Source organism: Dendrobates tinctorius, unplaced genomic scaffold, assembly GCF_039654945.1.
Source record: "Dendrobates tinctorius isolate UK_male_01 unplaced genomic scaffold, ASM3965494v1 ptg000046l, whole genome shotgun sequence".
NCBI classification, from domain to species: domain Eukaryota; kingdom Metazoa; phylum Chordata; class Amphibia; order Anura; family Dendrobatidae; genus Dendrobates; species Dendrobates tinctorius.
In genome coordinates this window covers 45117402-45138953 of record NW_027361714.1, presented here as the reverse complement: position 1 = coordinate 45138953, position 21552 = coordinate 45117402, and the positions used below count along the sequence as shown (strand labels likewise).

At 42.6% G+C, this 21552-nt stretch overlaps 1 protein-coding gene across 4 annotated transcripts in view; it reads left to right on the top strand.

Annotated features, from left to right (window-relative positions):
• The window catches only part of AHI1 (Abelson helper integration site 1), a 300707-nt gene that overhangs the window by 17515 nt on the left and 261640 nt on the right, over positions 1–21552 (top strand). For all 4 annotated transcript variants that reach the window (XM_073575859.1, XM_073575862.1, XM_073575861.1 and 1 more), the window contains 4 exons: positions 2849–2991; positions 9563–9761; positions 16642–16834; positions 17502–17597. In XM_073575859.1, coding sequence (XP_073431960.1) covers positions 2849–2991; positions 9563–9761; positions 16642–16834; positions 17502–17597 — 631 coding nt within the window. The remainder of the gene's footprint in view (positions 1–2848; positions 2992–9562; positions 9762–16641; positions 16835–17501; positions 17598–21552) is intronic.

Here is a 21552-nt window from a genome sequence, read left to right as displayed (position 1 = left end):
CTGCCAAACTGAGCAATCGTGGGAGAAGAGCCTTGGTGAGAGAGGTAAAGAAGAATCCCAAGATCACTGTAGCTGAGCTCCACAGATGCAGTAGGGAGTTCCATAAAGTCAACTTTCGCCCATCTATCACTGCAGCCCTCCTCAAGCTGGGCCTTTATGGCAGAGTGGCCTGATGGAAACCTCTCCTCAGTGCAAGACATATGAAAGCCCGCATAGAGTTTGCTAAAAAACACATGAAGGACTCCTAGACTATGAGAAATACGATTCTCTGGTCTGATGGGACGAAGATAGAACTTTTTGGTGATAATTCTAAGCGGTATGTGTGGAGAAGACCAGGCACTGCTCATCACCTGCCCAATACAATCCCCACAGTGGCAGCATCATGCTATGGGGGGTGTTTTTCAGCTGCAGGGACAGGACGACTGGTTGCAATTGAAGGAAACATGAATACGGCCAAGTACAGAGAGATCCTGGATGATAACCTCTTCCAGAGTGCTTTGGAGCTCAGACTTGGCTGAAGGTTCATCTTCCAACAAGACAATGACCCTAAGCACACAGCTAAAATAATGAAGGCGTGGCTTCAGAAGAACTCTGTGACCATTCTTGACTGGCCCAGCCAGAGCCCTGACCTGAACCCAATTGAGCATCTCTGGAGAGACCTGAAAATAGCTGTCCAGCAATGTTCACCATCAAACCTAACGGATCCGGAGAGGATGGCCAAGAAAGCATGGCAGAGGATACCCAAATCCAGGTGTGAAAAACTTCCCAAGAAGACTCATGGCTGTAGTGCTCAAAAGGGTGCTTCTCAATACTAGGCAAAAGGTCCTAAAACTTATGACCATGTGATATTTCATTTTTTCTTTCTTAATAAATTTGCAAAAATTTCTACATTTTCTGCTTTTTTTTTCAGTCAAGATGGGGTGCAGAGTGTACATTAATGAGAAAAAAATGAACTCTGTTGAATCTACCAAATGGCTGCAATGAAACAAAGAGTGAAAAATTTAAAGGGTCTGAATACTTTCCGTACCCACTGTAAAACATTTGAGGGGAGATTAAGTCCTGCTGACAGATTTTGCACATTAGAAAGTTTTTCTCTTTATGACCTCCTTCAGCGAGAAATCAACTTTTGAAGTATGTATACACTGTGTATATATCTGTATGTGCATATATGTGTGTGTATGTATATGCACTTACAGCTCCTCAGCCACATGTATGTGTGTGTGTATGTATATGCACTTACAGCTCCTCAGCCACATGCTGTAGTCCCAATAACACTGCGCAACAAATTTCAGGGAAGATCTTGTCCCCTGAGAAAATTTTATTGTATCTTATAGAATTTGATATGCTGAACATGAATATGTGCTCCAAAAGTCTTATCACGTAAGGTTTTTAAGAAACAACAGTTTATAGTCTACATTATGCTGTCCGAGACACTACATACATGTGCATTGATGTCAGTAGCAAAAGCAATTGGTCAAAAGTGTTTTGCAGACAACTTTCGTTTATAATCCATGTCAGATGCTTCTCGAATAAGCATCCAGCAATAGTCAGCCAGCATTGACGTACTCCACTTTCCCTGGTACATTTTCTCCATCAGCACAATGTCTTTGTGAAATCTTTCACCGTGTTCATCGCTAACGGCACCAAGATTGGCTGGAAAAAAGTCCATGTGAGAATGTAGAAAATGCATTTTTAGTGACATATTGCATTTCATCAAATGAACAACATGATCACAGCATATCAAAGTTCGGTGCCCTGCTGTTGCCAAGGAAGTTGAAGGACACATCTTTAAAGGCTCTCCATGCTGCTTGTTCAGCACCTTGCAAAAGACCATCAAAGCTACTGTCATTCATTATGTCTCTTATCTGTGGGCCAATAAAATCTTTAATCTTTGCATCACTTATTCGTGGAAATTTCTGTCACAAGTAAGAAAAGGCTTCCGATTCTTTCTTCATTGCTTTGACAAAATTCTTCATAAGCCCAAGTTTAATATGCAAAGGAGGGAGAAATATTTTTGCTGGATCAACGAGAGGATTATGTTTAACATTCTTCTGTCCAGCAACCAGGTTTTCGTGGAGTGGACAGTCCTTTCTGAAATAGTGCATTTCTTGTGCACGACTGTCCCACTCACAAATAAAACAACATTACTTGGTATATCCAAGCTGCAGTCCAAGAAAAAGTACATCTTTTAGATCACCACATATGTTCCAGTTATAATTTCTATAATTAATGTGGGTCAACAGTAACTCCATATTCTTATACCGATGAAAGATGTGGAAATTTCATTTATTTTGCATCCAGCCAAAAACATAAGGAATAACTGAATGTTTTCGGTCCCACATTGGACCTTCAGCAGAGTATTTTGCTGGTTCAGAGGGATAAGACAGTGTACTTCAAATAAGCTGGAAGGATAAGAGTAAAATGCCTGAATGCTATTTCAGGAGGCAAGATTTAATGAGGCTAAATGTAGCGCGTCCATGAATGGCGACTACCGTCGCTGTAGTAGAGTATTGGATGCTGCGTAGGGAATCAGAATGCATCGGCGCACCGTCAAAAGGGCGCAGCGCACGCAAAATTCTACTAGCGCACGGTCAGCGCACGGTCTGCGCACCCTATGCTAAAGATAGGGTGTGCAGATCGCATGCAGCCATGTGGGATACTAGACGGAGATGACAGCAGGGGCGGGGCTTAGCTGCGGCGTGCGCTGCTGGCAAAAAACACTAGTGTGAAACTAGCCTAACATGATCAAACATAACTTATTGTATATACGGTATAAGATTACTGCACCTTCTTTCTATATTCTGATATTCTGAGTGTGATGTAATTTTGTGTAATACTTTGTTTTCAGTGTTATGTCTCTTTCGGAGCTGGCTGACACACCAGCAGAAGTACAAGGTCAACCAGAGCCAGAAGCATCTCCACATAATGCGGAAATACAGGATGCTGTTCCTAAAGTTAAAGGCAAGAAATCTAAGAAAAAGCCAAGAACAGGTTAGTAATGTACAGAATCAACTGCATATAAATATTTTAGTTTTGCTAGTCCCAAACTAGAACAACATGGGAAGGGAAGCAAAAGACCAGAAAAAGCCATACACCTGATAAATGCTATTGAGAACTCTGCTATTAGAAGTGGAAAGGAAGAACAAAAGCAAAAGAATCTAAATAATAAAAATATTGGAGAAAGAGAAACCAATCACAAACTAAAATGTTTCTATACTAATGCACAAAGCATGGGCAACAAACAAGGAGAATTGGAACTACTAACACAGGAAAAGAAATATGATGTCATTGGAATCACTGAAACTTGGTGGGACAATACACATGATTGGAATACAAGACTAGAAGGATACAACTTATTTGCAAGAAACAGACTTGATAAACGAGGAGGGGGTGTCGCATGGTATGTTAGAAACGCGTATATCTGCACAGAGATTGAAGCTTCAGAGACTGGGAGTTCTGTGGAAACTGTTTGGGTAAGAATACAAGGACAGAACAATGGAAAGGACACCATTGTAGGCATTTACTACAGGCCGCCTGTGCAAGCTGAACATATGGATGAACTCTTTATGCATCAAATGGCCAAGTTCTCCAAAAAATATGACATAGTTGTCATGGGAGATTTCAACTATCCAGACATTTGTTGGGAATCTCTCTCAGGCAAAACTAACAGGTCAAGGAAATTCTTATCCTCTCTTGCTGACAACTTTATCTTCCAAAAGGTAAGGGAGAAAACAAGGGGAACTGCTACCTTGGATCTAATCCTTATAAACAGGGAGGAAATGGTTGAGGAGGTAAAAGTGGCTGGGACCCTAGGAGGTAGCGACCATGCTATTTTAGAGTTTTGGATAACTAGAGGCGGAAGACCTGTGAAGACTCAGACGTCAAGGTTAGATTTCAGAAAGGCAGATTTTAAGGGATTCAGAAAGAGAATTGGAGGGATCCAATGGCTGGATATCCTTAAAGACAAAAATGTCCAGGAAGGATGGGAAATCTTGAAAAATGAAATTCTCAAAGCACAGTTGTTAACAATTCCGAAAAGAGGGAAGAATAGGAAGCATTTAAGGAAACCAGGATGGATGAACACAGAACTTAAGCACATGCTTAAAAGGAAGAAAAAAATGTTTATAAAATGGAAAGAGGGAGGCATATCTAAAGAAGAATATAATGCTGTCTGCAGAACCTGCAGGGCACAAATCATATTACCTAAAGCTGAAAATGAATTGAGGCTTGCAAGAGATGTCAAAAGCAATAATAAAGGATTTTGGGGATATGTCAAAAGAAAAGTTAAAGATGCTATAGGATTTTTACAGGATGAAAATGATGAAATGGTAAGACAGGATGTTGAGAAGGCTGAACTTTTAAATTCCTATTTTGCATCTGTTTTCTCTCAGAAAGGAAATGTAACATCAACTGTTATTCACTGTCCTATTAAGGGAATAGAAGAATCCAGGATATCTATAAACAGAAAGATAGTGAGGAAACACTTAGCTAACCTAAATGAATTCAAGTCTCCAGGCCCAGATGAATTACAGCCCAGAGTACTGAAGGAGATAGCAGAAGAAATTTTTGAACCCCTCTCCATAATCTTTGAAAATTCTTGGAGAACAGGAGAAGTGCCAGAAGACTGGAGAAGAGCAAATGTTGTTCCTATCTTCAAAAAGGGGAAGAAGGTGGACCCAGGAAACTATAGGCCAGTGAGTCTGACTTCTATACCAGGAAAGATCTTTGAACAAATTATTAAACAATATGTATGTCAATACCTGGATAAGAATGAAGTGATTAAACAGAGTCAGCATGGGTTTGTAACTAATAAGTCATGTCAGACTAACTTAATTTCCTTCTATGACGGTATCACTGATTGGGTGGATCAAGGAAATGCTGTAGATATAGTATATCTTGACAAATTCTCTCATACAATCCTTATTGAAAAAATGACTAAGTATGGAATGGACAAGGCGACTGTTAGGTGGATTCATAACTGGCTTAGTGATCGGACCCAAAGAGTGGTCGTAAATGGCTGCACATCCGGTTGGAAGAATGTCTCAAGTGGGGTACCACAGGGCTCTGTCCTGGGCCCTGTATTGTTCAACATCTTTATCAACGATTTAGATGAAGGAATTGAGGGTAAACTGATTAAATTTGCTGATGACACAAAGCTAGGAGGGATAGCTAATACTAGAGAAGAGAGAGAGGATTCAAAAAGATTTAAATAAACTGGAGAAGTGGGCAGCAACTAACAGAATGGTTTTTAACAGGGAGAAATGCAAAGTACTACATCTGGGCAATAAAAATGAAAAAAGCATATATAGAATGGGAGGAATAGGGCTAAGTGACAGCACATGTGAAAAAGACTTGGGTATACTAATAGATCACAGACTGAATATGAGTCAACAGTGTGATGCAGCAGCAAAAAAGGCAAATGCAATTCTAGGATGTATTAACAGAAGCATACAGTCTAGATCACGTGAAGTCATTATTTCCCTCTACTCCTCTTTGGTCAGACCTCATCTGGAATATTGTGTCCAGTTTTGGGCACCATATTTTAAAAAAGACATCAACAAACTGGAACAAGTTCAGAAAAGAGCGACCAGAATGGTGACCGGTCTGCAAACCCTGTCTTATGAGGAAAGGTTGCAGGATTTGGGAATGTTTAGTTTGCAAAAGAGAAGACTGAGAGGAGACTTAATAGCTGTCTACAAATATCTAAAGGGCTGTCACATTGTAGAAGGATCAACTTTATTCTCATTTGCACAAGGAAAGACTAGAAGCAATGGGATGAAACTGAATGGGAGGCGACACAGATTAGATATTAGAAAAAACTTTTTGACAGTTAGAGTGATCAATGAGTGGAACAGGCTGCCACGAGAAGTGGTGAGTTCTCCTTCAATGGAAGTCTTCAAACAGAGGCTGGACAGACATCTGACTGGGATGATTTAGCGAATCCTGCTTTGAGCAGGGGGTTGGACCAGATGGCCCAAGAGGTCCCTTCCAACTCTACGATTCTATGATTCAAACAGATGGAAAGTTCCTTTGAGGCTATGTGCGCACGTTGCGTATTTGCTAGTAGGACATTCTGCAAGATTTCTGCATCTCTTGGCAGAAAAATGCAGTGGAAAATCTGCACGTTTTTGATGTGGTTTTTCATGCGGAAATCCATAGCGCTAAATAAAGATATATTATTAAAAAACATTGTCATGTAATTTCCTTGTTCAACCTCTTCTTTTTCGTTACATACCATGTTCAAATTTATAATGTTTGCACACAAGCCAAATATAAGTGAACATATATATATATATATATATATATATATATATATATATATATATATATATATATATATGTGTGTGTGTGTAATACCAAACCCGAGGTTTAGTAATGAACAAATGTCAACCAGATATACTCATTAATTAAACGGTACATAAAGAGTTAAATAAAGACACACACACACACACACACACACACACGTAGAAGCATTAACACAATTAACCTACATATGCTGTAACAAAACAGCAACTGTCAATATCTGTTTATTTTTCAAAAAAATAAAAAATTGCATGGGCTACCGCATAAATTTCATAACCTGCAGAAGGAAAGCTGAGGGCTGATGTTACATTTCTGGGAAGTAGCCAATAGCCATAAATGTTCCCAGGCTATTAATATAATCTCACAGATGTTTGCTTAGCCTTTAATGGCTAGTTTACAGGGAAACCCCAGAAATTTCCATGGGGTCCCCCTATAAAATTGAACCAGCAAAGGCTAGGCAGACAGCTTCAGGCTGATATTAATAGCCTGGGAAGGGGCCATGTATATTGGCACCCCCAGTCTAAAAACATCAGCTCTCAGCCACCCCAGAAATGGCGCATCTTATAGATACGCCAGTTCTGGCACTTAGCCTTGCTCTTCCCACTTGCCCTGTTGCGGTGGCAAGTGAGGTTCATATTTGTGGGGTTGATGTCACCTTTGTATTGTCAGGTGACATCAAGTCCACAGGTTAGTAATGGAGAGGAGTCTATATGACACCTACCACTACCAATTGTATAGTTATATGGTGAATAAACAAACAACCAGAATAAAGTCCTATATTTGAAATAATCACACTGACTCCTTTATCGAATCTAAATTAACTATACTTAATGAATACCTAATCCCTAACGCCCTCGTCTCCTGCAAACAATCAAAAATAATAAACCAACATATAATATGATCTTGTCCGGCGTAGTCCATTTAATGCCAAGTGTCCCACGGTGATCTCATGTGTAGAACAGTCACATCGGGAGACTGCCATGAGCGTTCACTGGAGTTAATCAGCTCCGGTGCTCTCACTTACAGCACTACCACTGTGTGAGAACTTTCTCGCGCAGTGGTGCCGTAAGTGAGAGCACCGGAGCTGATAAGCTGAGGTACTCCAGTGAACTCTCATGGTGGCTCAGTGATACATTGTGGGAGCGATTACCTCCTGTCAGTGTATCGCCGTCGACGTGGGACACTGTATTAAATGGACTACGGCAGCCAGGAAGAATATGTTGGTTTATTATTTTTGATTGCTTGCAGGAGACGCGGGCGTCAGGGATTAGGTGTTCGGCGAGTATGCATATTGTATGTGATGATGTCAATATTTTGATTATTTTTTTTTTTAATACAATTGAACTCAGGCGCTGGATGATGAAACTATTCTTCCATCATCGGCTCATGCTGTCTCTATTATACGTAACGACAGACATAACCGTGAGTAGTAGTCCCATCAGACGACGCCTAAGTATAATCACTGTGGGCTGTTCGTCGCATGGGTACACAGACACCCGCATTCTCCGCCTGACATTTCCTTTGACAATGCTGCAGTGTATTTGGCAGCAAATCTGCAAAACTTTTTACACCTGCGTTTTTGCTGCTGATTTGACTGACTCAATTGAAGTCAATGAGTCAAAAACACTGCAGAAATGCAAAAAGAATTGACTTGCTGCAGAAAATAAAACACTGCAAATACGGCCAGAAATTTACGGATCATGTGCACAATACTTCAGGATTGTAATTGCATTTCCTTGCTTTAGTATTCCATTGCGTTTTTGGAGCATTTCCGCGCATAAAATGACGCCGCGAAAAGGCATAAAAAATTGCATTGTGTGCACATAGCCTGAGGGTTTACAATTACGGGAAAACAATGTAGTGTCAGAAGGGGCATCTCCAGATTTCATATAGCATGGCAAATATTGCACATTTCATACAGATTCACCAAAATCTGCATTGAAATTTCTTTTTTTTTGTGGCTTGACACATTGAAATTAAAATGTTTTAGAATGATCATATTTTAAGCCCTTTTTGCTTTTCAATTCCAAAGATTTAAGGTCGTTTGCATGACTTGCAAATTGTATTAAATGGGTTGGACACTTTCTGGGCAAATTTGTTAAACGTTCTGAACTGCCTTGTACAAGCATGATCAGTCATAATACTCTCATGGTTTACGTTTTCGGCTTAGTACTTTTCGGTGCAGGCACGGAAAGCTTGCACAATACAGGCAGCAGATTCTCCGGTATCTGTGTTTGCGCAGAAGAGGATGCAGCCCGGGCAACTGTAAATTGACTACCAACATGACTGCCACATTTTACATCACTGATCCTTGAGAGCGGCACCTTGACATGAAGCACAACAATACACATTGGGGGTATTTGTGATAATTTTTGACTGCACACAGCAGAGTAGTGATTTTTTTAGAAATTCCGTCCAGAACCTGACTAACTAGTTTTTCATTTGCTCTTATAAGATTTTAAAGGGAATATGTCAGTAGGTTTTTATTATGTAATCTGACAGCAGCATTTGTTAGTGACAAAGACCCTTTTTCCAGCAATGTATCACTTAGTTTACTAGGTGCAGCAGTTGTAATAGATTCACAGTTTTATCTGAGGCAGAGCTCAGAATATTGAGCTGTGTATAACTCTGCCCCACACCACTAATTAGCATTTTTGCGTGTACAATGTATGGTGACACAAAGCTGATAATCAGTGATAGTGTGATTGGACTAGGAGGCACGAGGCCAGTTGTCCTGTAGTGATAATCTCCTGCTGATAAAACACTGATGTATTGCAACAGGAAGACGCTACCTAGTAAGTGACACGTCTCTGTAAGGTGTCTGTTCCCCTACATCATGGTGCTATCAGATTATATAGCAACAAGCTGCTTACAGATTGCCTTTAATACACAGCTACAGATAATTCCAGCATCTGAATAATTTTATTAGTAATTTCACTTCTAACTCTCATGAAACTGTAGAAACGTGTGTGTATATATACCCTTTTCTGTTGCATGGTTTTACCAGGTAAAATATGGGGTTTTACATGTAGATTTCACCCTTTTATTTTCAATGCAAAGGATAAAACCTGTAACAAATCTGCAACATAATAATGTACTGTGGGTTTGAAACTTGTCATTTAGATTTCCATTGTGGATAAATGGCTTTTTCAAGACCTCAATCACATCTAAAGTACTATATATTTTTTTTGATAATTTTTTTTTGCCCGCATGCAAGATTTCAGGTATTTTTTTTTTGCTCAAAACACTTTATTTTTAGATGACAGAGAAAAACTTGATGCAAGAGAAGACGATGTAGATAACAGCAGCCCTGGAGTCGTGTATGATGACCGCCTGGTGCTGGGAGTTTATATTCATCGATCAGACAAACTCAAGACTGACCTTATGGTATCTCGACCCTTGGTGAAGATTCACATCATTGATCAAAAAACAGGGGAATATGTCAGGAAAGAAACCAGGTGATACTACCAAAAATATTATCCTAAAGCCTTTGGAATGCTTTTTAGTATTATCTAGGATGTTTTTACATGTACTGACCAATAGTGTACAGCTAAAAAAAAGTATTGACCTGGTTGGAAATGATATCAGTTTAGTTCTACAGTTGAAATTAGAAGTTACGTACACTATATAAAAAGACACATATGCATGTTCTTCTCAATATCTGACATGAAATCAGAATAAACCTTTCTTCGGTCGTCCATGACAACACCACCTGAGAGAGGGGATTCGCCCTTTAGGAACAGGAAACCTACAGATACAAAAAGGCGGCACCTCTCCCACGCATCAGTTGGTTTCCTGTTCCTAGAGGACGGGACTTCCTTCAGATTGTCCATCATGGAGTCGTCGAGGGATTCCCAGGCCGGCTGACCGACCCAGGTAGCGGGGGTTCTCCTACCTCGGTCACGCACGGGTCCCTGGAAGCGCCACGGTGGGGCCGGGTAGGTCGCCACGGCAGTGGTCTGAGCAGGTGGAGCACAGGGTCCGGTGGACAGCCGCCTCCATGTTGCGGGCACCAGGTATGTATGCCCCGGGCCCCTCCTGGTGCGTTCTCCCCCGGGGGTCCGGTCCCCCTCTCCTATCCGGGCGGCGGTGGCAGGTCGGCGCGCATGGGGTGGCGGGCATACCGGAGCCGGGGGCGCTGTGCCGGCTCCTTCCGCGCGCTCCCATGGGCTCTGATGGGCGGCGGAAATGACGCGGCGGAAGGGGCCAGGAACGCCGAAACCGGAAGTTGGGTGCCGGCCGGCTTTCCAGTGCGCGCCGCGGGTGCACGGCGGCCCGGGGTGGTGGCCGGTACAGGCGGGGGGGAGGTCGCGGGGGGGTCCCAGGGGGGGTGCCACGCCAGAGCCCTGCTGACCCGGCTGGGAGGCCTTAAAAGACAGGAGGTGACGCTGCTGGGGTGCTTCTGAAAGCCCAGCAATGGAGACGACAGAAGCCCCCGTAGAGCAGCAGGACGAGGCGCAGGAGCGCCCACAGAAACAGGCCACGGTGAAGCCTCATGCGAGTGGCCAGCAAAAAAAGCAGAAACGTCCGAGCGAACAGAGCCACAGAAGTTCCTCCAGGATAAAGGACCCTCCTGCCTCCCTCCGTGATCCGGTACCTGCCTCATCTGCATGGGTAAGAGATCTCCGTGAATGTACCCTGATGCAGTGTTCCCTTATTTTTTTTTCGCAGGGGAGGAAAGCTACGGGAAAACAGAAGCACAGGGAATGTGCCCTCTGTAGTTGCCCCTTGCCAGACGGCCACCCTAAAAAGTTGTGTCAGCCATGCGTGCGACAAACGGTAGGGGTTGGATAGGGACGGGAGCCCAGGGGTAGATTGACAGGCCCTTACACTCTCCCCTGTCCATACAGGTAGCGGAAGAAACGCCGGACTTCACCACAAGCCTGAGGGAAATTATCAGGTCGGAAATGAAGGCTCTATCTAAAAGGGATTCTTCTAAAGGAAGAGAAATTAGTCTCTCAGGTTCGGAGTCCTCAGCCGCTCCTAGGAACGATGATGACTCAGATTCTCCGGCCTCCACTTCGTCTTCTTCAGAGGAAGACTCAAGCCGATTCTGCTTCCCCTTAGATCAAATGGATAGGCTGGTTAAAGCAATAAGGTCCACCATGGGGGTAGCAGACGCAAAACCAGAACTTTCCGCACAGGACGTGATGTTCGGGGGTCTAGATCCCAGAAAGCGCAGGGCCTTTCCTTTAAATGACAAAGTCCAGAGCCTGATAGATAGGGAATGGAAAAGACCTGAAAAAAGGGGCTCCTTGCCACCTGCCTTCAAGCGGAGGTACCCGTTTGATGATCAAGTGGTAAACAGATGGGATAAGGCCCCTAAGCTGGACGCGGCAGTAGCCAAAGCCTCCAAGAAATCCTCCATACCATTCGATGACATGGCCTCCTTAAAAGACCCGCTGGATAAAAATGCGGATTCCTTTCTAAAGGGAACATGGGAGATGTCAGCATGCGCTTTAAGACCAGCGATAGCTGCCACATGTACGGCCAGATCCATGATGGTCTGGCTAGATCAACTGGATTCCCAACTGAAGGACGGAGCCTCAAGAGCATCCATCTGGAAAATCCTACTAATCATCCAAAGTGCTGCCGCTTTTTTGGCTGATGCCTCAGCAGACTCTGCGAAAATGGCGGCGAGGACCGCGAGTTTAACGCAGCACGAAGGGCTCTCTAGTTAAAATTCTGGCCAGGAGATATCCAGGCCAGGTCACGACTCCATTCCATGCGAGGGGGAATATCTGTTTGGCCCCGTTTTGGATGAACTTTTAGAGAAGGCCGGGGATGATAAAAAGAAGTTCCCCAGTCTGCCGAACCCTTCTTATAGACGTCCCTTTACTAGGAAAGGATATTTCCGTAGAAGGCCGTCCAGGGACCAGGGCAGATGGGATGACAAGAAAAGGAGAGGTACAGGTTTCATGTTTGGAGGTGGGGGCGCCAGGAAGGTCCAGCCCGTGACACTAAAAAGCCGCCCCAATGACTAGCTGCTCTGGTAGGGGGGAGACTAGCTGCCTTCTACCCAGCCTGGTCTAGGATTTCTAGTAGTAGCTGGATACTGGGGGTGATAGCTGCGGGTCTACGACTAGAGTTCACCCGGGTCCCCCAAGATCGTTTTAAGGTCACCCCGCTCAGGACTTCCACATCAGAACAAGCTGCCCTGGAGGCCGAGGTTCATGATCTTTGCCGCAAGAAGGTCCTAACTATGGTTCCAGAAGGAGAAAGGGGGAAAAGGTTTCTACTCCCCTCTGTTCCTGGTCCACAAGCCAGACGGCTCCTTAAGGACTATAATAAATCTTAAGTCCCTCAACGAATTCCTGGTCATACGCCCGTTTAAAATGGAGACAATAATTTCATCAATAAAAATGCTGTTTAAAAATTGCTTTATGGTAGTGTTAGATTTAAAAGATGCTTACTACCATATACCCATTCATGCAGCTCATCAGCGCTTCCTCAGAGTGGCGGTTCAGTTAGATGGGTCAGTTCAGCATTTCCAATATGCGGCCCTCCCCTTTGGGGTGGCAGTCGCTCCCCAAGTATTTACTAAAGTGGTAGCGGAGGTTATGGCCCATCTACGTGAATCAGACATTCTAGTAGTTCCCTACTTAGATGACTTCCTGATTGTAGGGAAAACGGTGAAACATTGTATGGAACAGCTACAAAGGGCAATGTCTGCCTTAGAGCGGTTAGGTTGGCTGCTTAACATTAAAAAATCTCGGTTGCAACCGATGAGAGTCCAACAATTCTTGGGCTTGATCCTAGATTCTGAGAAACAGGAATGCCGTCTGCCTCCGGAGAAGCTTGTTCGCCTACGCAATCAGGTCCTGAACGCTTCCAATAACCCCACCATGTCCCTCAGGAAAGCCATGTCCCTTCTGGGTTCTCTTTCTTCCTGTATCCCGGCTGTCCAGTGGGCCCAATTCCATTCAAGAACACTACAGGGCGAAGTTTTAGTACATCAAAGAGTGCTCGGAGGTTACTTAGAGGGCCAGCTAACCTTGTCCCGGAACACAAGGGAGTCCCTAGAGTGGTGGCTAGACAAGGATAATTTATCCAGTGGGGTTCCCTGGGAGTATGACATATCCCGAATAATCACCACGGATTCTAGCCCTTCCGGTTGGGGGGCCCATATGGGTGAGATTCTAGTACAGGGCCTATGGGAGCATCATCAGATAGAGATGTCATCTAACCTGAAAGAGTTGACAGCAGTAGAACAGGCAGCTAAGAGACACTTGTGTATCTACAGGGCCATCATGTGCGGGTGTTCTCCGACAATCACGTCACCGTGGCTTATATCAACCACCAAGGCGGGACTCGTTCCAAACCCCTGATGAATGTGGCAGAACGGTTGTTCCAGCTAGCAGAGCGGCATTTTCTATCTTTAACAGCGCTGCATATAAAAGGGAAAGAAAATATCACAGCAGATTTCTTAAGCCGCAGTCTACTAAGACAAGGAGAATGGTCCCTAAAAACTTCCATCTTCGACCTGATTATACAAAAATGGAGTCAACCAGAGATAGATCTCTTCGCTACCATGGAAAACAGGAAAGTACGGCAGTTCTGCTCCCTAAATCCCAGAGAGAACCCCCTGGCGGTAGATGCCTTTCTGATAAAGTGGGATTTCAGGCTAGCATACACCTTCCCTCCCCTATCACCTGGTGTTGAGAAAAATCAGGAGGGACAGAGCGAGGGTTATAGTTATCGCTCCATTTTGGCCCAGGAGGGCATGGTTCTCGTGCCTCAGGACCATGTCGGTGTCCGAGCCTTGGGTCCTTCCAGACATCCCGAATCTCCTATCCCAGGGCCCAGTCTTCCATCCTCAGGTGGCTGGCCTACATCTGACGGCGTGGAGTTTGAACGGACATTGCTAAGAGAGACTTCTCCCCAGACCCACACCCTACTTAAAAGTAGAAAAATCATCACTACCAAAATCTATGTCAGGATTTGGAAGAGATTTGCATACATCCCCAACAAGATAAAAAAGTATGCCTCAAAGGTGTCCGGTCAGGGGGAATAAAAAATCCTAATAGGATCCTTATGGGATGCACAATTGGGTGATATCTTTACATGATATCACTAAATATGGGTGACCGATTCCCTTTAAACTGACTGACTTGGGTCAAACGTTTGGGATATCCTTCCATGAGCTTTGAGATGGACACTCCAAAACATTGACTTTGTTATCATTAAGCCAATTTGTTACTATTTTGACAGTATGCTTTGGGTCATTGTCTATTTGGAAGGCCTATTTCTGCTCAAGCTTTAACTTCCTGGCTGATGTCTTGAGATGTTGCTTCAGTATTGCCACATAATATTCTTTTCTCATGATGCTATCTATTTTGTGAAGTGCACCTGTCCCTCCTGCAGCAGAACCACCCCACAACAAGATGCTGCCACCCCTGTGCTTCACAGTTGGGATGGTTTTCTTAGGCTTCCAAGCTTCTCCCTTTTTCCTCCAAACATAACGATGGTCATTATGCCCAAAAAGTTAAATTTTAGTTTTATCAGACCACAGGACATGTTTCCAAAAATGAAGGTCTTTGTTCCTGTGTGCATTTGCAAACATTAGCTGTGTTTTTTTTTGTTTTTTTTTTGTTTCTTTTGAAGTATGGCTTCTTCCTGGCAGAATGGCCTTTCAGCCCATGTTGATACAGGACCCGTTTCACTGTGGATATTAACAGTGGGTTAATATGCACATGTCGGACCAAAGCAAACTCTTCTCTGGGACACAGAACCTGTCTCCTTCTTGAGCGATGTTATGTCTGGACATTCCTATCTTGTTTGTATTTGCGTATAATTGTTTGTACAGGGCCCCTTCAGGCATCTTGAAATTGTACCCAAGGATGAGCCAGACTTCTGCAAGTTCACAATTCTCCTCCTGATAGCTTGGCTGATTTCTTTAGAATTTCTCATGATGCTACACAAAGAAGCAGTGTGTTTCAGGTGTGCATTAAAATACATCCACAGGTTTATCTAATTAACTCAGATGTTACCAAAAAATATATCATAAGCTTCCAAACACATTACATTCTCATATGGTAAGTTCAGAATTGTTTAAAGGCATAGTAATCTTAGTGTATGTAAACTTTTGACTTTGCAGTAAGTAATAAAAATGCCTTAAAACATTCTCTCTCTCGCATTATTCTGCCATTTGGCAAATATTAATAACTATGGTAATCTTAATTGATCTAAAACAGGAAAGGTTTATTCTTATTTCATGTCAGATGTTGAGATAAACAAGCATATGTGCCTTTTTATATAGTGTATGTAAACTTCTGGTTTCAACTGTATGTATTTTTTCTGGTTTATGGCAAAATCTAATCCTGCATGTTTGTTTTTTCTCGAACTGTAAGATCACTATAAGGAGATGTGGCCTTTCAGTAAAACATTTTACCCAGGTGCAGTTTAGTATAAAAAAACAAACCGGACTGTACTTGCCATCCATCGGTGAGTCTCCACCACTGCTCTCTGTCTGCCATTGGTTTCGGCATGTGCGGTGTGGCATAATGACTGCAGTGAATCAGTAAGCTCTATGACTTTGAATGAGGCAGGCCAAGTTCCCTGGCTGTCTAACTGATGTCAGCAGCGCAGCCAATGCCAGATACCTGGAGCCAATTTGAGTGATGCTGAGTACAGTCTTTTTTTTTTTTTCTTTATATACCTAACTCCTGGACAAAAATTAAAGATTCGAGTACAGCCCCTTGTATTGCTGATTCAACCCCTAAGAACAATTGGTGATGAGCGAATGTGCTCGGATAAGGCGTTATCCGACCGTGCTCGGATGGTAACCGAGTAGCTTCGGCGTGCTTGAATAACATGTTCCAGTCCCCATGGCTGCATGTCTCAACACATGCAGGGATTGCCTAACAAACAGACTAACAAATGTTGTGGCTGTCGAACAGCTGCGAGACATGCAGCAGCGGGCACTCGAACATATTTTTCGAGCATGCAGAAGATACTCGCTTTACCACCCGAGCATGCGCGGATAACGCTTTATAAAAGCACATTCACTCATTACTAACCCCACCAATCGTGAACCACCACATTTATTCGTGTGGTATTGCAGTTCAAGTAAAGGGGGTTCCACTGCAACTAAGCAGTCAAATGACCAGTTGTGGTGCATTAAATAAGGTACCGTATGGTAAACTAAGAAGCCCCCAGCACTGTCCCTGCTGTTTTATGGAATGGCGAGCAATTTTACAGATGGACTTATAGAGATGTGATATGCACAGAATAAGTAATTTAAAAAAAAGTTACATATTCTGATCACTTTCAGTTTACACTTCGTGGATTAATTGATGTAGCATTAGTGAAAAGATTTTCTTTCTTATTTTTTTTCAGCTCTGATGCAGTTTTATCATTTCACGACCAAGAAAGTAATGAGTATGTTCTGGCCAAGTGCACACAACCATACGACTTCAAGCGGCTGAAGACACTGACTCCTGAGTGGGATGAACAAATCATTTTTATGGAGAAGTTCACACACTTTTTGCACATCAAGGAAGACAGCCCTAATGTTATCATCTTCTTTGAGGTAGAAATGTCTATGGATCAATGCACAGAATGATTTGGCCTATTTGGAAGCTTCTTCGGCACATTCTAAGGGCCACAATTTTTCTTTTTCTTTTTTTTTTTTTTTTTCCCCGTTGACATAACTTTGCGATGTCTCGTTTTTTAAGTGGCATGACAAATTGACAAGCTGTAGTTTTTATTGCAAGTCTTTTTGATATAATCATAGCCAAAATTGTTCCAGAAAATGAAGTATTTCTCCTAGAAAATTATTGCAACTACACGTTTGGTTTTAAACATACGTACTTTTTCTGAAACAATTTCAAGGGTGCCAACACTTTCAGCCATGACTGTGTATGTATTATATAAATAATGTAATGATATAACGTTATTTTATGTCCTATTTGTCCCGTTGGGGGACTTGAGCCTGTAATAAATTGATGATGATAATAATATGCAAATCGCCTATAAACACATTTTGTACGTGGAAGCCTGCAGAATTGTAAATTCTCTGGATTATAATATAAGGAGTCATTGAGATTCGCTATAAGAAAAGTAGATCAACAAAGGTTTAAAAGTAGACATGTACTATAATTATATATAAGAAGTGATTACATTTGTTTTTCTATTATGCAGACTTTATGTATGAATTTTTGGGGTTTTCTTGATTCCTAAATATTTTTTTTTTTCAGATTCTTGATTTGGTACATGAAGATAGTTTAAAAACCACTTCAGACATTGAAATCAAGGGAAAAGGATTCCACAAAATTGCATGGGCTTTTTTGAAGGTATTTTACATTTCATGTTAAATGTATCTTGATACTATACTATCACAGGGACTATGACCTGTTAGGCTGCGGCTGCTTTTGGATGTCAGTTATGTGTCTGCTTAATGTCAGACTATTGCTATAAGCCAACCAAAAGGTATTGTGAAGTAAGAAAAAAGTATGTAAAAATACACCACATTTATTATCCACCATCTGCCAGTGTGATAAATCCGAAGAGACAAATGCTGGAAAGGATAAAAAAAAAAATGCACAAATAGTGCACTCAACCACTGAGACGTAAAGGCTGCTGCAGACCCACTGTGAAAAATTGGAGTAACAAAACTGGTTAAACTGGTTACTCTGCGGTTATCGTTATTTGTCCTGATGAAGAAGTTGTAAGACTTGTTGACGATTAAACCGCCTAAACGTGGATCTGCATCCCTCGTTATTTCTCCACGGCAGTGTAGATTAACCCATTACTTCCAGTTTTGTTTCTTCCAACGTGATAAATATGATACATTTCAAATTGTCCAGTTTTAGTTTGCACCATGTAACAATTGTGCAGGGTTATTAAATCTACCATTGTGTTTTTTTACAACGTTTTTCACCTGAGCGAGGCCCCTTCCTTATTATGGTTGAAAGGAACTGATAGGCATGCGACAGTGAATTCTATTAGTAAGTCTACTGTTAAAATAGGTAAGCTGTTAAAATAGGAAAACCATATTTTGGCAAGTGAAATCTCCTCTTTAACAATTAACTTTCTGTTTCTGCTAATCTGTTTGTAGCTTAAAGTGGTTGTCCACTACTAGGACAGCTCCTTCTTAAACTAATTGTTTAGCCCCAATAAAATAATAAAGCCTATTCTTGCCTGCCGTGCCGGCTCCGTTCCAGTGGTGTCGGCACTCAAGTGTTAGCCTGTTAAATGCCACTGTCAATCTGTGACAGCAGCAGTAACAGCATGTCACCCGGCATGGAAAATGGTGACACAGGCAAAACATTTTTTACTCGAAATTTCCATTCCCCCCCACGTACATAAAATAAATCCTGCAAGTTTGGTATCACCATAATTGTGCTGACCTGGAGAATCATATTGATAGGTTAGCCTTTAGTATCACCAGAAGTTTAAAAAAGTTATGGCCTGGAAAATTTCCCTGTTAGGAACAGTTTAAAGTCAGCCATACAAGTGAGCAGCAATGACGACCTGTTAAAAGCGCTGCAGACAATCAAGCAGCTGTCTGAATTTAGTGGCCCTGCCAATGTATTCATTGGCTTGGGTGCAGTAACAGTTGCTGTTTGTACAAATCACGATAGCTGTGATGAGACCTAACATTGTACCTCAGGAGGCTGAGAAATAACTATGATAGCTGTTTGTTTTTTTTTGCCTTTGAAGCAATAATATTTGAGGAGGGACTTTCCATTTTATATATCAGGGAAAAAAAGATGGGCAGACCCCTGGATGTTCGTGTTCGGCTGAAAAGTAAAAAAAAAAACTTTCACTTGAATGGTTGTCTGAACATCCAGTGTTTGCCATGCTGTCATGTGCATGACAGCATGGCAATCACTGCTTCTGATCGGCGGTAAAATAATTGCCCCTGTGCCAGCTGTGATTGAAGGTAAAAAATTTACCTCTGGTTACTGGCGTCGTCGTCGGATGGGACTACTACTTCCATCAGCCGATGCCTGCTGCCACAGCGAGAGCAGGCGGCGCCTGATGGGAAGTATTCATCAGCTGCTTGTCTGCGCTCTAAATAAATAATTGGAAAAAAAAAAACTGTGTGTTTTCTCCCAGTACTTTTGATAACTAACCAAGCAAAGCTGCCAGCTGAGGTCTGGAACCCTCAGCTGTCAGCTTTAGCAAGGTTGGTTATCAAGAATAGAGGAGTTCCCACGCTATCACTGGGTGAAGGTTGATATGCTTCAAATAGTTAGCATCCAGCGCCTCTTTGGACGAATGATCCCAGGAAATCCAAGGTTTAATCTTAAGACTTCCAAACAGACATACAGATGCAACTCCATGACTAAGACCTGCCTGGGTTGAAACATGTTGATTTCTATTCCTTTTTTTTAAATCATGAGTGTATCCAAACTACCTGACCTTTTTTGTTACCGGTTTTTAATATGAAGAAATAAATAATGTTTTAAGAAACCATGGATTTCCTTGGATCATTCGTACAAAGAGGCGCTGAATGTTAACTATTTGACAGACATGGATTATGGCGTGGGACAGAGCAATGTATAGGTGAGGGATATGGTTGTTTTTTATTTTTGTTTTATTACGGGAGATAATGGCTTCAATGGAATGGGCGTTAGGTGAGTATAACTGTGTTTTGTTATTTTTAAATTAAAAAAAGGAAAAAATTTTTTTTTTTTATTTAAAATAAAAAACTTTATTCTTGCTGTGTGTTTATTTACAGTATAACTATAGGATTAGTAATGAAGATGCATCTTTATAGACGCCTCTTCATTACTAAGCTGTGAGCTTGATGTCACCGGACAATACAAAGGTGATATCAACCGGACTTGTCACCGCCATAGGGTAAGTGGGAAGAGCCTGTCAACGCACCAGAATTGGCACATCTGATAGATGCTGCTCTTCTTAGGCTGGGGGGGGCAATAAACAGGGCCCCTTTCCAGCCTGAGAATACCAGCCCCCAGTTGTCTGCTATAGCTTAGCTTGGCTGGTTGTCAAAAATGGGGAAGACCCCTCGCCGTTTATAATAATAATAAAAAAAAATAATAATTTTAAAAGCTGCGTGGTGACCCTTCTGTTCTTGATAACCAGCCGTGCTAACGCTGACAACTAAGAGTTGCAGCCTCAGCTGTGAGTTTTGCCTGGTTATCAAAAATACAGGTGAACCCACACTGTTTTTTTTTTATTTTTAATTATTTATTTAGAGCACAGGTGCTGGCTGATGAATACTTCGATCAGCCTCCGCCTGCTGTCGCTGTTCTTAGCTTTTTACCTCCAATCACAGCTACCGGCTGACTGTCATTTAGCAGTCTGGGCAATACTGCTCTCTGACCGGCGATAATGATTTTACCACCGATTTGTAAGCAGTGTTTGCCACGCCGTCATCTGCCTGATGAGAAACACCCGATGTTCATGGGGCCGAACCCAAACAGTAACAGACTTCCTGGTGAAGTCCGTGTTCGGTGTACGGGCTACGAACTTTTCCCGTTTGGGTTGGACCACCTCTAATCAGGAATAATATAAAAAAAGCCTTGTCTTCTTTTTCTAATTTCATTGTGTGTGTGTGTGTGTGTGTGTGTGTGTGTGTGTGTGTGTGTGTGTATATAATATTATATTATATATTATATTTTTTTTTTACCATTGATCTTTCTTTATCGCCTTATTGGGGGACACAGATTACCATGGGTGTATGCTGCTGCTGCTAGGAGGCTGACACTATGCAAAACAAGAAAATTAGCTCCTCCCCTGCAGTATACACCCACCGACAGGCACCAAGCACCTCAGTTTGTGCTTAGTGTCTGTAGGAGGCGGACTGGGATCTCCCCAGATCCGCAGTTTTTAATCCAATTTTTCTTTCAGGTTTAGCTTGAACTTTTTAATCTTTTCCTTCTTTTATCTTTTAGGATTTTTCCAGTGGGAAACAGGGTATAGTTATCACCCTGATTTCCTATATCATGCGGCTGAGCGAGCAGTGTGGTGTCACCCACATCGCAACTCTCAGTACCGCAGGCAGGACTTTTCCCTATCACCTTCCGGTGATAAGGGTTGTGGACAGGTGGCTGGTCCTTGCCGAATCCCCCTTTCTCGGGACAGGGCTGAGATGAAGACGGTGATCGCAGGTGTTTCAAGCCGTCTTCTGCAGGATGCGGGTACAGAGGACTCCTTCCCCTCCCAGCGGCCTGCCGTTTCCCCGTGGGCCCCTGTGGTCATCCTCTTCTGGGACGTCAGGTAAGTGCCTGTACGTTCCCTCCGGCCCCGCATAAGCTTCAGTGCATGGGAGAAGAA